General features: G+C 64.6%; 4 protein-coding genes across 5 annotated transcripts; 2 read left to right on the top strand and 2 right to left on the bottom strand.

The window, feature by feature from the left end:
• Positions 1-1482: 1482 nt before the first annotated feature.
• On the bottom strand, positions 1483-7497 carry AMSG_07432 (uncharacterized protein; the record flags this gene model as incomplete). Its single annotated transcript, XM_013900483.1, has 2 exons — positions 1483-7328; positions 7350-7497. 2 exons carry the CDS (start codon positions 7495-7497, stop codon positions 1642-1644), a joined length of 5835 nt encoding a protein of 1944 aa, XP_013755937.1. The 3' UTR covers positions 1483-1641.
• An 821-nt stretch (positions 7498-8318) lies between these two features.
• AMSG_07431 (CMGC/MAPK protein kinase) lies at positions 8319-9869 on the top strand (the record flags this gene model as incomplete). The annotated part of the gene is made up of 2 exons (XM_013900482.1): positions 8319-8330; positions 8486-9869. 2 exons carry the CDS (start codon positions 8319-8321, stop codon positions 9785-9787), a joined length of 1314 nt encoding a protein of 437 aa, XP_013755936.1. The 3' UTR covers positions 9788-9869.
• A 156-nt stretch (positions 9870-10025) lies between these two features.
• On the top strand, positions 10026-14544 carry AMSG_07430 (the record flags this gene model as incomplete). Of its 2 annotated transcripts, none has more annotated exons than XM_013900480.1 (2): positions 10026-10093; positions 10314-14544. In XM_013900480.1, the coding sequence occupies exons 1-2, from the start codon at positions 10042-10044 to the stop codon at positions 14519-14521; spliced, it is 4260 nt and encodes a 1419-aa protein (XP_013755934.1). In that variant the 5' UTR covers positions 10026-10041. The 2 variants fall into 2 exon arrangements, with proteins under 2 accessions (XP_013755934.1, XP_013755935.1); XM_013900481.1 differs by lacking the exon at positions 10026-10093 and having other exon boundaries at positions 10283-14415; positions 14450-14462.
• On the bottom strand, positions 14542-16697 carry AMSG_12071 (uncharacterized protein; the record flags this gene model as incomplete). Its single annotated transcript, XM_013900581.1, has 3 exons — positions 14542-15135; positions 15357-16630; positions 16667-16697. 3 exons carry the CDS (start codon positions 16695-16697, stop codon positions 14542-14544), a joined length of 1899 nt encoding a protein of 632 aa, XP_013756035.1.
• Positions 16698-16783: the final 86 nt, after the last annotated feature.

The raw sequence follows: 16783 nt of genomic DNA, 5'->3' as shown, positions 1-16783 counted from the left end.
AACGAGCAGAATGCGACCATTTTTCGCCGTACCTTCCGCCCTCCCCCCCCCCCCCCCCCCCCCCCCTCCCCCCCCCCCAAAACGGAGGCCACGCGCACAACGTGCAACGCCACCTGCTCCACCACCACAGCCACCACAACCACCACCAGCTCTTTGCCGTAGTCTACGGTTGACGACAAGCAGAGCGAGCACTCCACCCTCCCCCACCCTCACCACCACCCTTCCCCACCCCCCTCACCACCACCCCCTTCCCCCCCACCCCCCAACCGTGACTATGGCCAGCAGCCCGCCACCGCCTCTTCCGAGCGACTCTGGCGGCGGACTTACCCTTCCTGGAGGAAGCGGTGGAAGTCGGTCAACCTCAAGCTCGACACATTCGTCATCGACGCTTGCTCCGCCTGGTGGTGGTGCGCATTCCCGACCAGGTGGCGGGGCTACTCGCCCAGGCGGAGGAACTGCAGGTTCGCCTGCGCCGGATCTATCTTCGGTAATGTCTATGCTCCACTCGTCGCAGACCGGCTCGGGCGCGCTGGACGTGGAGATGCTCAAGCTGCTCAATCAGGTCGATATCAAAGCGTCAGAGGTGGAGACCTTTGGCGCCGATGCCCAGGCTGAGCTCCAGGCTGCTCTGGCCAAAGTCGCCGGCGCCAACATGGCATCGATGTCGTCGAGGCCTGGTGGCGGCGCGGTAGGCGCGGCCGGTGGCCCGGTGGCGGCTACCGCTACCCGCGACGAGCTCCATCTGCTGATGGCATCGATCTCACAGGCCACAACTACCGGCAACGCTGCTGAATCGAGCGAGTACTCGGCCATGATGCAGGCGCTGAATGAGTCGGCTATGACGTCTTACCACGATGACATGCTCCACGGATCGCCGACAGACATTGCGGTGCCGCCACCCTTGACCGGTGGCTCGTCGCGGACGTCGCTGACTGGCGGCATTGGCTCTGAAGGCCACTACACCACCCACGACGGCACCTCGACATCGGGCACGCTCTCGTCGCCGGGTGCCCACGCTGCCGACCCACGCGCAAACCTCCTTTCCGACCCCGCCGTCTCCGCCGGCGCCGCTCCCTATTCGACCGCCCCACCATCGTCGTCCGAGCTCTCGTCGCCGGTCGCCGCCCCAGTCGCCATCGTCGGGGGTACATCGTCTGCCCCCACCCTCGCCTCGCTCCCCACCAAAGACGTCGCCATCACCAAGGAAGAGTGCATCAAGCACGGCTGGATGGAGAAGCTCGGTGGCCGCCGCAAGGACAAGTGGCAGCGCCGCTGGGCAGAGCTCGACATCGACCCCACACCAGGTGGCAAGAACGGCGGCGGCTTTGTCCTCGCCTACAAGGCCTCGCCCATGGACAAGAAGATGAAGGGCGTCATCAACCTCACGTCGTGCGCCGTCACCACAAAGGTCTCCGCCGACGACAGAGCCGGCAAAGAGCACGTCATCCGGCTCACCCCGGCGCACTCGACCAAGAAAAAGGCCTACATTCTTGGCTTTTACAACGCCGGCGAGCTCTCCGACTGGCTCACCGCCTTTAACAACGCTGTCAAGTACAACGCTCAGAACAGACGCCGATGATGGCGCCGTCGCGCTTGCCTTCCTGGCGCGTTGCATTGAAGAAGGTCTCACCCACCTCGCCCTTACCACGAGCACAGCTCCTCCCGCCGGATCTCCTTGGTCACCGAATCCCAGTCAAAGCCGTTGCGGACGGCGGCGAGCGCCAGCGCCATGTAGTGACTCTCCTGCAGAAAGACTGGCAGACCGCGGGTGAGGTTAACGTCTGGTTCGCCGTGCCGGTCAAAGTAGAGTCGATGGGACCACGAGAACCGGTTTGCCCGCAGGAGGAGGACAGAGGTGACAGAGAGGACGAGGAACAGACCGAGACCACCACCGCGGCACTCACGCGCATGCTGGTACCCGTTGCGGCATCGTGACGTTGACGTCGACTTTTGCCCCGGGTATGTGCACATGATCTTGCCGCAGAAGAGGCACATGATGGGCTGTGCCGCAATCTCCCCGCACTTGTCGCACGGCTGGGTAAACGCATCCTGGTACACCTCTTCGTAGGCCCGCGGCAGGGCCACAAGCTCCAGCGCAGGCGGACCGCCGATCTCGCACCCGAGGTACGTTGGCAGCGTGCGCCTCACCGGTGCACACACCACGAGCTGCGGATGGATCCAGCTGAGCATCGCTTTGGCCATTCCGGGCCCGCCCTCGGCCACTATGCCAAACCCACCCGAGCTCACGCCGATCAATCGCAGCAGTGCCTCGGCCTCGGCCTCTGCGGTTGCCGGTGCCTCCTCGACCGAACCTGCGCTCGACTCGAACCCGAGCCCGAGCGGCCCGCTCCCGTACACCACCAGCCGCCGGAGCAACGGGAGCACGTTGGCGGCAAGCACGGCCTCGGCCCCAACCTCGTCGTTCGGCGCGCCAGCCATCACCGCTGGCCCAAGCACGAGCATCTTGCGGATCCGATCCAGCGTTGCCTGCACGCCGGTCGAGACTGCACCAAGCGGCGGAATCGTCGTCCGGAGCGAATGGAGTGCAGCCACAAACGGCGCGGCAACCTCGGGCCCGGCCACCACTTCCACAAGCGGCTCGACCAGTCGCGCGAGGTCGTCCTCCACGGCCACCCGCACCAGGAAGCTCGCAACCTCGTACGCCACCGCCACCCGCGCCGCTGCTCGGAACCCGTCCGCATCCACCCGCCCGCCATTCTGCAGCAGGACGAGCAGCTGGAACAGCTCTAGCGAGTCGAGGACCACTGTTTCGCGCTCATCATCCTCGCCGCCGCTACCGCTCGGACCGGCAGCTGTGAGCGAGTTGGCAAGGGCGGCAACGATGCCGCTGGCCACGCTCTCGCGCCGATGCGCGAGAACGCCGATGCCCGCCCGCACAGCATCGTGCAGGCCAAACATGAGCCGCCGCTTCCGCGGCTCGTCAGAAAACGCCGAGTCAACCAGCGCGCTTGCCTGGACCACCGTCCCCACGCTCATTCGCGCAGCCTCCTCTTCCGCCGCCACCAGCGCACGCAGCGGCGCGAGCGCAAAGACCACCGACGCCATGCTCGGCTGTGCCGCCATGTGCGGTGGGCACGACGTCGTCGCAAGCCCCACTCGTTCCACCATCGTCACCAGCGCCTCGGCCATCGGCTCCGGAAACTCTCCGGCGGCGGCAGCCATTCGCGCCACGCTCTCGCTTGCTCCGCCGCTGGATTCTGTCACCGTCTCCACCGCATCGGCCCACCCGCCGTACGAGACAGGGCTTAGCGTGTACGCCGCCGCTTCCACCGGCGCCACGCTCTCCGCCTCGCTCGCCCCCAGCGGCACCGCAACGTTTGAGAGCCGCCGGCAGAGAGGACAGAGAAACTCTCCGAGACGCACGTTGGCGGCGCCGGTCCAACGCTTGTTGAGCAGCGTCTGAAAGTAGGCATGCATGCACGAGGCGTGACAAAAGTGCCCGCAAAAGTGGATCGACGGCGGCGCTGCCGGCGGAGGCTCCAGCATATCGCCGACTGCGTTGGGCTCCGGCAGCGGTCGCATGTTGAGTGCTAGCGCCACCGGCGCATCGTCACTCGACCGGACCTCCCCGTTGCCCTCCTCTTCCATCGGCGTGCTCGTCTCGCTCGGACCCGGCTGACCCGTGTCGTCCTCACCAGCTGTGCCCAAGCCTTCCCGCGGGCGCTGCCCGGATAGCGCCACAATCATCGACTGCAGGCGGGCCATGAGAGACTCGCGCCGGATCGGCGCCGGTGGCGGCCCCTCCGAGTCAGAATCCGAGTCAGAGTCGGAGTCGATCGACGGCTCAGGCTGGGGCTCGACTCCAGGATTGGCGTTGGACCCTGCCTCGTTGCGCTCGTGGCCGGTGCCACGATCAACACGGGTCTTGAGCGCAGTCACCGCCGCCCATTCGTCAGCAAATAAGCCATGTGGAGAGGCAAAGCCGACAGCGCAGATCGGGCCAAGGATACCGCCGCCGCGACCAGTGGCAGTCTCGGTGTCCGCGCCGTCGTATCGCGGCCCGGCGACGTGACATAGGACACACGAGAGCGAGCTCGTAGACGGAGGGCGCTCCGGAAGGCCCAGTGGCGCCGAGAGCGCACCATCGCCGTGTGCAGCGGCCTCAGCGGCCTCGGCCTGGCTGCTGCTACCGGTGCCGCTTGGCTCGCCGTCGTCGTCGCCGTCCTCCGAGTACAGTGCGCCGTGGTTTGAGATAAACTTGGACTGCTGCTTTTGCATCTTGGCGAGGATGCGCTCGCGCTTGCGCTTGACCCGAAGGCGTCGTGCCTCCTTGGCGTTGTCGACAACACCAGAGCCCGACGCCAGCGATGCTAGTAGCGATGCCCCGCTCTCGCCAGCCTTCTCCAGGACGCCTTCCATCTCACCGCGGACGAGGGCCGAAAACGCCCATGCCCGCGCAAGCACCGCATGCACCACCGACAGCTCCTCGGCGTCGGCAGTCGAGTCGTGGAGCCGGATGAGCGAGCCCAGGACCGAGACCTCTGGTAGGTCAGTCCCGCCCGACGGCGGTGCCACCCGAAATCGCATGCAGATGACCGCTTCAAGGCACGCGCCAAGTGGCGACTCGTCAAGGTCAAAGAACACGCCCAGTGCGTCGTCTAGCGTCGAAATCATCGGGCGCTGGTCCATGGCCGCGCGCCACGCGTCTCCCACTCTCGTGTCAGATTCGACGTCGAGTGGGCGGGTGGCCTGCAGCAGCGTACCGAGCGAGTAGTAGTGGGCGTAAAAGAGCGACGATGGCGGCGCAGCATCGGCAGCGCCCGGCGCACCCGAGACGTGAAAGGCAAACATCCAGGTGAGTGCAAAGACCAGATGGTTGGAGAGGAGGTCCGGGAGCCAGGCAAAGGCCGGCACAAGGTGGCGGTGGACGTCTGGCAGTGGCAGCGGCGAGAGCTTGACCTTGTCGGCAGCGGAGCGCCGGATGGCCGAGTAGTTTTCGCGGGCGGTGTGAGCTTCGCGCGATGAGTACCGCGGGAAGGTGGCCTCGAACAGGAACCACGAGTCCAGCTTGAGCTTGTACGCTGAAGAATGCGACTCGGTCGGCGGCACAAAGTCGGCGATCGAGTTGAGGATGTCCGAGAATGCCGGGTGGCGAGCAAAGGTCGAGCCGAGCTGGCGCTGGATGATAGAGAACGAGGCCGGCGCGCAGGCCAGCCGATGGACTAACTCGCGCTTGACTGCGGCCTTGAGGGGCATGCCTGTCTGCAGCCGGTCCGTGGCGAGAGCATAGACAAAGGTGAGGAAGCCATCGTACTGGGAGACGGTTGGTGAATGGAGGTCGACAATAGCCGCAAACTCGGGCGGGCCAATGCCAAACGCGGATGCTGCCGGCAGAAGCAGCGACTCGGTCTCGTTGGCCACCAGAGAGAGAGCGACCTGCATCGCAAAAGTGTCTAGGTCGCGGAGACGGGCGCCAAATCCCGACGAGACGTAGACGTACACTGTGGTCTCAATACCCTTGCCGCCGCGACGCCAGGCTCCAGTCCGGGTCTGGGCAAGCCAGGCCTGGGCGCGCATCGGACGAACAAACAGGGCCGTCGCGAGCTTCACGGCTGCTGCTCGGGCGGCGGGTTCGTCGCCGGCAACGCCAAACAGCTCGGCCACGCTCGGCACGGCCACCGGCTCGCCAGCCATCTTGAGCTGCGCGAGGTCGTTGACAGCGATGCTGACAAGCTGGGCCACTACCCGTTGCAGCGGGTAGCAGAGCGAGACGCCGGCGCCGACCGAGCGCGACGCAAACGGGACCGTGCTGTCGCGGTTGGTCGGGGTGGTATCCGCGGCAAGCGTCGTCTCTGTGGCGATCAGTTTGTCGGCGGCACGGCGAATAACGCTCTGCATGATCTCAACGCAATCACATGGACCGACGTCGGCGTGGGCGGCATGGTGGTGGCGGAGACCGTCGGCAAACGACGAAAACGGCTGGACGACTTCGGCCTGGAGCGTGAGGCTGGCCGCCCATGCATCGTACTGACCGACCTGGAGCTGGAACATGGGGAAAATCTCGTTGGCCGTCGCAGCGAGGTCAAGGAGCGCGTCAAAGACCCGCGGCGCAGTGAGACAGTGCGCAGCAATTTCGGCGTGGCCCAGAATAGAGACAATGTCGTTGGAAAACGACCAGTAGTGGCGCTGCTCGATGATGGGCGAGGTGACGTCGATGCGGCGAACGACCGGCGCAAAACGGATGCCCGAGGCCACGGCCTCGGCGCGCGAGGCAAAGGTCTGCGGAGCGTACGGAAAGTCTGCAGCGGTCGACTCGAGGACGAGACGGACGGCATCGGTGATAACGCCAAGCAGGTTGTAAGTGTCAAACACTTCGAGCATGATGTGCGGGAACGAGAAGAGCTGCGCCGAGAGCCGATTGACCAGGTCATCGAGGAACTTTTTGGACGCCTCGCGGACGGCTGCCGGCTGACCAGCATCGCGGAGGGCAAGGCGCGGCAGGTGGCGCGCCATGTGGGCGTAGTACGTCATGAAGACCCGCATAAACTGCTGCTTCATGCGAAAGTCGTTGAGGAGCGACATGACAAACGACGAGAAGGCGTCGTTAAGCTCCGGAGTGTGCGTGAGGAACGCCGAGCAAGCAGCGTCGAGTAGGCTCTCAAAGCCGACACCAGCCGGCGGTAGCGCCAAGCCGGTCCCCGCATCTTCCTTGCGCACTGGCAGTGGCGCGAGGTAGTCTACCGACGGCAGCGGCGTGTCGGCGTCGAGTGCGCCCGAGGCCTCAAAGTCGGCTACGGCGGCGGCGACGGCATGGGCCGTCGGCGTGGTGCCGTCAATCAGCGGCATGAGTGTAACCGGAAAGGTGAAGGCCTCGGTGACGATTAGACGAAAGGCGTCCGAGAGGTTCGAGATGCCGAGGACATAGTCCATGATGTCTGTAGCAAGGATGTCCGGTGCTGGTGAGGCAAGGGCGAGCGCGTCGGGAATGGGCACCGAGTGCGGGGCCAGCACATGTGCGAGCGCGTTGAGCAGCAGCACCATGAGCTTGCGCGCTCGAGCGAGAAGGTCGGGCGGGAGCTGGCTGAGGGTGTTGAAGTCAGGATCGTAGCCCTGATGGGCGGAGCAGAAGCCCTCTCTTGCCCATGCCAGCTCGTTTCCACAGTCGCACACGCCGCCAAAGCCCGATTTGTACATCTTGTACTCATGATCAGCATGATCCGAGGCTTTGAAACAGGCGGCACAGATAGCCGAAGAGTCGGAGACCTGGCAGGTGAGACAGCGAAAGGCAAGTGCGCCTTCGTTCCAGCCTGCCCCACAAACGGAGACCCTCAGCGTGGCCGCGAGCTCGCTCAGGTACGGCTCTGGGTCTCTGCCACACATGTATGTACTGAGCAACTTGGTCGGGAAGCCTGTTCCCGTCTCAATGTCGCCTGTTGTCGTAGCCGCAGCAGTCGCAGCCGCCGCCGCCGCCGTCGTAGCCGCCGCCGCCGTCGTCGTCGTCGTCATCGCTTCCTGGCCCGAGCCACTCTGAGCCATTGCTACGGCCATAGTCAAGGGACGGTCATCCTCAGCAACATGCTCTTCGACCTCCTCAGCAAAGACCGCACCTACACCCACAAGGTACCTCTTCAGGCCCAGCACCACCTCCTCAAAGTCTACCGCTGCCATTGACTCGAGTGTGTGTATGTGTATCGGCATCTTCACGCCAAGCAAGCGTGAGGGAGCAGAGCGTGTCGTGACTCGCCTCTGGACAGCCGTATCCTAGTTTGTTGGGTTGTTGGAAGAACAATGAATGTGTTCATGAAAACGTGACAGGGTTGGCCAGTGTTGGCGTATTTGGCTGATGCCCTGCCCTGATGGTGGCGATGGCAACATGATGGGCAAGATGGGCTAGATGAGGGGGAAGGGGGAGGGGGGGGGTATGGAGGGACTAGGATCTACTTGCTGGACTTGGTAGTTGGGATGGGATGGGATGGGATGGGGTGGGATGGGATGGGATGGGGTGGGAATGGTCTGATCGATGTCGTGGTCGGTGTGTGTGTGGTGGTGATGGGCGTGTCCTTTGAGCATCTCTCCAGGAACCTAAAGCAACCCACTAGTTGCTTCTATCAGAACCAACAGATATTGTTTTTTATCTCCTATCCATGCTCTGTAGCGACTTCCGTTAAGCAATAATTTCCCTTTTGTCGGTATACTAGTTTTTGGTGGTGTAGAAACAATCAAAAGTTGTAAAAAAAAAGTTTACAAATAATCACATCCGCTTCATCCTTCAGTGGGTACACCACCGGCAGGTGCAGTCGTGGACGGTGAAGCCTACAACGCTCTAATCAGGGGGGAGGGGGGGGGGGGGGGGTATGATGGCGCTGATGGTGGCTGGCTGGGGTAGCACGGCTCAGACCAGGCGGCGATACGTTTGCCGCAGTCATGGCTGGGGTTGGGACGGGGTTGGGGAGGGCAACAGCAACACCCGACTTTGCTGCGTGGGGAGTGGGAAATGGCGACCGACGACGGGGGAAGGGTGCAGTATACGGTGACTGTACACGGGCGCGAGGAGATGCTGGTGGTGGACGGGCGGTATCGGGTGGAGGAAGTGCTCGGGGCTGGAACGTCGGGTGTGGTGGCGAGGGCGGTCGAGGTGGCGAGCGGAAAGGAGGTGGCGGTGAAGAAGCTGTCGCGGCTGATGGACGCGAAGCGGCTCTCGACCGAGGCACTGACGCTGCAGGCCAAGCGCACACTGCGTGAGCTGGCCATCCAGGGCGTGCTCGATCATCCCAACATTCTCGCGCTGCTCGACGTCATGCCCATCGCCGCAAGCGACGCCACGTCGTTCACAGATCTGTACCTGGTAGTCGAGCTGGTCGACGTCGACCTCCGGTCGGTCCTTGCCTCCTCACAGAGCCTCACGTCTGCGCACTACGTCTTCTTTGCCTACCAGATCCTCAAGGCACTCAAGTACCTGCACTCGGCAGGCTGCATGCACCGCGACCTCAAGCCAGACAACTGCCTCACCAACGCACACTGCGTGCTCAAGATCTGCGACTTTGGGCTCGCCAAGCAGCACATTGTACCAGACTACGAGGCGGTGGTGGTGACTCGGGCGTATCGTGCACCTGAGCTCTTTCTCGACCCGTACAACTACTCGGAAGCCATCGACATGTGGGCCGTAGGCATGATGATCCTCGAGTTTCTCTCCGGCGACGCGCGGCCGTGGCTCGACGGGCCGACTGACCTCTCGCAACTCAACCTCATCTTGGACACCTTTGGCCCACCACCGAGCGATCTTGTGGACCAGTACCCGGCTGATGCGCGCAGCTACATCCTCGGCTACACCTTTCCGCCGTTTGTCCCGCTCTCGGCCCGATTCCCAGACGCACCGCCGGACTTGCTTGACCTCGCGACACGGCTGTTGGACATGGACTGGCGGACTCGGCTGAGCGCCGCTGATGCGCTCGACCATCCGGTCTTTGACACTGAATTCCGCGACCGCGCTTCCGAGATCGAGGCGCCACACCAGCTCGCTCCCTTTGACTTTGAGCTTGCACCAAGCCTCGACGCGTCCACCATCCGCGCCCTACTCTTCAACGAAATGCTCCGATTCCACCCCGAAGCCGCGTCGCATCAGGCGTACACGGCAGACCTGTACTCGATGCTCCATCCATCGCCGGGCCCACCTTCCGAGCCAGTGCCAGCCGCCATGGCTACCTCGCCCAACTACGCCTTTGGAAGCGAGCCTGCAACGAGCATGGCCTTTCCCGACGACGAGCCCGAGTTTATGAGCGGCGGCGCTGCTGTCGGGATGGACATGGGCACTCCGACCTTGACGTAGCGACATCGTGGTCATTGTTGTCGTCATCTGCTCCATAGCGAAACAATGATCCGACCATATAACCATATTATATCATCATGGTGAGTTGGCGTGATTGTTTGAATTTGACTGTGACCGCATGGGTAGCGTGTGTGTGGCCATTCAGGACGGGGAGGGTCGGGTGCGACCTGAGAAGGCCTGACCGACACGAGTCCACGTGTGCGGGGTGGAACGGGGGTGGGGGAAGGGGAGCAAGACTCGTCGTGAGACCGACAATGAGAGGGTCCAATTCCGAGGAGTGGTCCATCGTCACTCTCCATATCTCTGGTATGTAGTAGATGATGTGGGGGGTAGGGGGTGAGGGTGAGGGTGGCGGGGGTGGGGTCGGGGGGAGTCGGGTGGCGGAGGGGAGTGGGGGGGGGGGGGGGGGGCAGCGGCGAGGGGGGGGGGGGGGGGTTACGTCATGGAGAGAGGACATGTCGTGATGGTTGATATACTTGTGGTGGCGGTGGTGGTGGTGGTGGTGGAACGGGGTGGACGGAGATAGGCATGACCTGCACATCATGTACGCAGGCGGTGGAGGCGGCGTTGGGTCAGGTCGATGGCGTGCTGTCGGCTCATGCATCATTGGATGAACATCTGGTTCGAATCTCGTATCATCCGTCAAAGGTCTCGATTGCCCGGCTGGGTGAAGCGGTGGAAAGCGCAGGCTTTGAACTTGCTACGCGATCGGAGCTGGTCTCGACAGCCGGCTCGCTCACGACGGCGACCTCGATCGGGTCGCTGGTCTCGGGCGAGTCTGGACAGCAGAGAGATGGAGGTGATAGCGGGCTGGCTTCGCTCCGCATGGCGGCTCGCGGTGCACCTGGCGTAGTGGTTGTGGTGGCTATCGACGGCATGACCTGCTCGTCGTGCACAAGCTCGGTGACGGCGGCGTTGGGCGAGCGCGTGGCCGGCGCGCAGGTCGAGGCTCTCTCGCTCGATCCGGGCCTTTTGGTGGCCAGCGTTAAGGGTAACATCGTGCCGGGCACAGTGGCGGCCGAGGTGGCGGCAGCAGTGGAGGGTGCTGGCTTTGATGCCAGAGTGGTGTCTGCAGTCCCGCTCGCCGAGCTGGCAGGCCAGCAGGTGAGCATCATTGCGGTCGACGGTATGACGTGCGGTTCGTGCGTGGCGGCAATCCGCGGTCAGCTACCCAAGCTCGATGGCGTGCTCGGTCTCGACGCGGTCGAGCTCACGCCGGGTCTTGTGGTCGCGCGGCACAACGAGCAGCAAATCGACAGGGCCGGTCTGGTGTCTGCGGTGGAGGCACTCGGGTTTGATGCGCGGACGGTGGCGAGCGTGACCGGCGAGCTTGCAAGCCTTGCTGCGCACGCCCGAGTCACACTCGAGGTGCTCGGCATGACGTGCGGGTCGTGCGTGGCGGCGATCGAGTCGAACCTTCCGCTGACGCGTGGCGTTGACCGGGTTCTCTCGGTCACGCTAGTCTCGGGCGGGGCATCGACGGTGGAGGTTATTCTCGATCGCGCGGTCGGCACCATCGATGGGCTGGTGGGCGCTGTTGAGGATCTCGGCTTTGACGCGTCTGTGGTCGGTGAGCCGACGCCACTTTACGCACTGACGGTCGGCGTGACAGGCATGACGTGCTCGTCGTGCGTCAACTCGATCACCGGAGCGCTCCGGGTGCTGCCTTTTGTGGATACTGCGGTTGTCTCGCTCGACGACGAGACGGCAGTGGTCTACGCTGACACCGCTCTTGACAGCGAGGCAAAGGCGCAGGTGCGGGGCGCGATTGAGGACGCCGGCTTTGACGTTGTCGAGGGGCGGGAGCATGCTGCGGTGGTCACACGGTCGCTGCTATCCAAGGCGTCGTCGGGAACGCAGTCGGGCGGCAGAGGATCTGCAAGTGACGCAGCGGGCGGCGCAGGCCAAAGTGGGTCCCGGGTCAGTAGCAGTGCACAGCGGGCGGTGTTTGGGGTGAGTGGCATGTCGTGCGCGTCGTGTGTGCGGTCGATCGAGAACCACTTTGCGGCGCGGCCGGGAGTGGTCTCGATTGTGGTTGGCCTGCTCGCGGAAAAGGCCGAGGTCATGTTTGAGCCTGAGCAGACGAGCGTGGACGAGCTCGTGGCCGAGTTTGACGAGATCGGGTTCGGCGCCGAGTTCCTGGAGGCCGAGACGTCGCAGCTGACGCACACACGACTGGACGTGGACGGGATGACGTGCTCGTCGTGTGTGCATACGATCGAGAGTAACGTGGGCGAGATGGACGGGGTGGCGTCTGTGGCAGTCAACCTGACGACCGGGGTGGCGAGCATCAAGCACCAGTCTGCGGTTGTGGGCCCGCGCGACCTCATTGCGGCGGTGGAGGAGCTCGGGTTTGAGGCGCGGCTCGCGGCGGCGGAGGCGTCTGTGGACCGACTGACCAAGGCGAGTGAGACGGCAGACTGGCGGGCCAAGTTTGTGACGTCGCTGATGTTCACAGTTCCCATTTTCCTCCTCTCGTTTGTGTTTAACCATGTCGAGCCTGTGAGCAGCTTTCTGGAGGCGCGGTCGTTCCTGGGCGCCTCGCACGCCAACGTGTTTCTGGCGATACTCTCTGCGCCGGTCCAGTTTGGGCTCGGCAAGCCGTTTTACATCTCGGCGTACAAGTCGATGAAGCACTGGTCACCAACGATGGACGTGCTGGTGGTGAGCGCGACGACGATCTCGTGGAGCTACTCGCTGCTGGCGACGGCGGTGTCTGTGGTGCGGCCGAGCTACCGGGCGACGACGTTTTTCGAGACCTCTGCCATGCTGCTCACGTTTATTCTGATGGGGCGGATGTTTGAGTCGCTGGCCAAGGGCAAGACGTCTGCAGCAATTACGTCGCTGCTCGGGCTCCAGCCCAAGACTGCGACGCTGCTTGTGCTCGAGGAGGAGGGCGATGCCACAAGTAGTGAGGTCTCGCGCGAAGTCATTTCGCTTGATCTTGTGCAGCGCGGCGATGTGCTGCTTGTCCAGCCGGGTGACGCGATTCCGACCGATGGGCGGGTGGTGAGCGGGCGGTCGACAGTAGACGAGTCGATGATCACCGGCGAGTCGATGCCGGTGACCAAGGAGGCCGGAGACACGGTACTCGGCGGAACGATCAACGTCAACTCGAGCTTCCGGATGGAGGCGACAGCTGTGGGGTCGTCCACGGCGCTGGCGCAAATCATCAAGCTGGTGGAGGAGGCGCAGACGTCCAAGGCGCCGATCCAGTCGTTTGCAGATGGTGTGGCGGCCAAGTTTGTGCCTGGCGTGCTGCTGCTTGCGGCAGCCAACTTTGTGCTCTGGCTGGTGCTCACATCGTCGGGCACGCTGCCGGCGGCATGCTACCCGCACGGCTCGTCGGGCTTCCTCACCTCGCTCATGTTTGGAGTCTCTGTCCTTGTCATTGCCTGTCCATGTGCACTGGGCCTGGCGACGCCGACGGCGGTGATGGTGGGCACTGGCGTCGGCGCCGCGCACGGGATTCTGATCAAGGGTGGCGCGGCGCTCGAGTCGTGCCACCGGGTGACTACGGTGGTGTTTGACAAGACCGGAACGTTTACGCTCGGCAAGCCGACGGTAATCGAGCATGCGGCGTGCGCGGCGTGGTCCGAGTCTGTAGACGACGCCGAACTTGTCCTGTTCCAGCTCGCCGGTGCGCTGGAGGCCAACTCGCAGCACCCGCTTGCGCTGGCGATTCTGGAGCACTGCAAGGGCACGCTTGGGCTGGAGCCCGGGCAGCTACCGGTGGTGAGCGAGTTTGAGTCTGTGACCGGGCACGGGGTGGAGGCGGTTGTGGTGGCGCCGTGCGACGTGGAGCTCGACGCGCTAGGAGTGGACGGCCCGGTCCGGGTTGCAGCTGGGCAGCCGCTGCGGGTCCGGGTCGGCGCGCCGCGGTTCATGACGGCAGACGGGAGTGAGGGCGGCGAGCTGCTGAGCGAGAACGACATGGAGATTGGCGACTTTCTTGCAGAGCATGAGCCGCTGGGGCGGACGGTGGTCCTTGTGTCTGTGGTGGCGGGCAGCAGCGGGCGGCATGTGCTGCTCGGCGCGATTGCGATTGCCGACAAGGTGCGCCCCGAGTCTGCGGGCGTTGTGGCGGCGCTGCGGTCGCGCGGCATCCAGGTTCACATGCTGACGGGTGACAACGCAATGGCGGCCAACTACATCGGGACGCAGCTCGGGCTGCCGCCGGACTGCATCACGGCCAACGTGCTGCCTGCACAAAAGGCAGCGGCGGTGCGTGCGCTCCAGGCGCAGGACGCTTGGGTGAACGGTGGGGCCAAGCCGATGGTGGCAATGGTGGGCGACGGGATCAATGACGCGCCTGCGCTCGCCGAGGCCGATGTGGGCATTGCCATCGGAGCCGGGACGGACGTGGCCATCGACGTGGCGGACGTGGTCATCATGAAGTCGTCGCTGGTAGACGTGCTGGTGGCGATCGACCTCTCATCGGTCACCTTTAACCGCATCCGGCTCAACTTTGTGTGGGCACTGGTGTACAACTGTGTGGGCATTCCGCTGGCGGCCGGATGGCTGTACTGGTGCCCGTACTCGACGATCATGATTCCACCGTGGCTCGGCGGCCTCGCCATGGCTATGTCGTCGGTCTCGGTCGTCTGCTCCTCGCTCTTGCTGCGGCGGTACAAGCCGCCGACGCTGGCTGAGCTGATGAAGCCGGGCGCGGTGAGACGGCAGCGGCGGCAGGGAAGGGGAATGCGCGACGAGGTGCCGCTGCTTGGCCCTTGAATTAAAGGTGGTTGTGGTCTTTACCGGAGGCCTTCAGCCTCAAGCAGCGCCTCTGTGACCGAGATGCTGTCGGCGCCGTGGCGGGCGCGGGCAGCGTCGAGGGCGGCGCGCTGCTCGGGGGACATGTGGTTGAGGGCGACGAGCGAGGGTGTGCGGGAGATGGAGTCGGAAAAGGCCGACGAGAGCGAGCGAGCAGAGCGCTTGGGTTTGGCAGGGAGAGCCACGATCGTGGTGGTAGCGACGGACGAGGCATCGCGGACGTACTTGACGGCAAGGCGAGTGCGCGGGGTGGCAAGAGCGACGACAACAGCGCGAAAGGCGGCTGGCGAGTTGACATCTGCGCCACCGAGGGCGACGATGATGTCGCCGATGCGGAGGCCGGCGGCTTGGGCAGGCCCGTTGGGCTCGATGTCTGCGATCTCGACGCCGATGTGAAGGTTGGAGGTGGGGCAGATAGCGAGGCCGAGGCGCGGGCGGATGGTGGCAGCGGCGGCGCGGGCTTTTGCGGCGGCGATCGACGGGTCTGTAATGGCCGGCGGCGCGATGCCGAGGTCTGTGACGCGGTGGCTCGAGTAGCCCGAGCCGCGGGAGGCGACCGAAGAGACGAGTGAGAGCTCCGAGACAGCTGACGGATGGTGAGAGAGGGTGCGACGCGGCGAGGGCGAGAGCGAGGCGCAGTCCAATGCGTCGTCTGTGGCATTGACCGAGGCAGAGAGCGAGGTCATCGAGGCGACAGCCGAGTTGAAGCGCGAGAGAGAGCGCGACGGCGAGTCTAGAGCCGGCGTTCGGGCCGCAGCGTTGGTGACAAGGACGGTAGTAGGCCCGGGCGGGCGACAAACTGGATGAGAAACGTGTTCTCGTAGGTCTCTGTCAGCTGGAATGGAAGCGAGGATGAGCCGTTGATGGCGACGACGCCAAAAACCGGCTGCTGCATCTCGAGCGCGGTGACGACGGCGGTGAGCCGGTTGATCTCGGCCTGGAGAACGCGGCGAGACTCGTCGTAGTCAGAAGCCATGGCGCGGCACTTGTCTGCGAGGCGAGAGACCACGGCAGTGTGGCGCTCGTCCATGGCAAACTGAAGCTCCATCTCGCAGTTGACTTCGGCGACGAGTTCCGAGACGAGCGAGTCGGCGTCGCCCGCATCGCTCTCGTCAGAGTCGGAGCGCGAGGCCGAGCAGAGGCTGGCGCGGGCAGATCGCGAGGCAGCAAGTGTTGAGCGGGCGGCGGCGGTCCGGGGCGGCGACGCAGTGAGGCTCTCGTTGGCTGTCGGCTTGACGGCGGCAAGGTACTGCGAGCGCGAAGAGCGTGAGCGGACGCGCGGCGGGTGCGGTGGCGACGAGCCGTCGTCTGAGAGGCGCGAGGAGGAGTTCAGCGGCGACGAGCCGAGGCGCGATGGCGGGCGTGGCGAGCCGGAGCGGGCAGCGGCGAGAGCAGCGGCGACGTCCGGGCCAGCGGCCGGTGAGAGCGAGTGGGTGGAGAGGGTGGCGCTGCGGAGAGATGGCGGCGACGGCGAGGCGGTGGCAGTGTCGACGGCGGCGTTGAGCTTGTCGCGGAGCTCAGCGGCGACCTTGGCGGAGGCGTTGGCTTGGTCCATGGCGGAGCGGGTCATGGCCTGGGCCACCATGCGATCCTCGACGGCGGTGTCACGCTGGAGCTGCAGCTCAGCGATGCGGGCATTTGCGGCGTCGAGCGCGTCGACAAGGTGCTTTTCACGGGCCGCCGCCTTGGCAGCAGCCTCAATAGCAGCCTCAGCGGCCTCGCGCCGCGAGATGGACTCGGGTGCCGAGTCCCGATCAAGCTCGGGAGGGAGGGTAGCAAGGACGGCGTTGGTAGAGTAGTCGGACCGGTAGGCGACAAGATCGGGCTCACCAGCACTCGGTGACGGAGCTGATCGCCGTGAGTTCCGAGACAATCTCCGATTGAGCTGCTTTTCCAGCTCATCGATGCGGCTCTCTGCAGCAGCCAGGCGCTCTGCCGACAACTTGTCGGTCGTGACGGCTGCCGCCAGCTCGGCCTTCAGCCGCTCTACCTCGTCGTCCAGGACTTGAGCGCGGGTGTGGTGGACACGAGCCGCCGCCCGGGCAGCCAGTACAGCATCCCGTAGTTCGTCTGATGTGGCCAGAGGCCCTGGTGGCAGTGGCAGACCTGCCGTCTCGGCCTCGGGCTCGCCATCCATGACAGGGAGGGAGGAGGGGAGGGTGAGGTGGCTAACGGTTGGGATCGTTTGGTGGCTTGGGAGAGGGGATGGGGATGGGGGATGGG

The sequence above is a fragment of the Thecamonas trahens genome (genome assembly GCF_000142905.1).
Source record: "Thecamonas trahens ATCC 50062 unplaced genomic scaffold supercont1.36, whole genome shotgun sequence".
Classification (NCBI taxonomy): domain Eukaryota; order Apusomonadida; family Apusomonadidae; genus Thecamonas; species Thecamonas trahens.
Note: the sequence above shows the minus strand (reverse complement) of the source record. Positions and strands in the feature narration are given on the sequence as shown.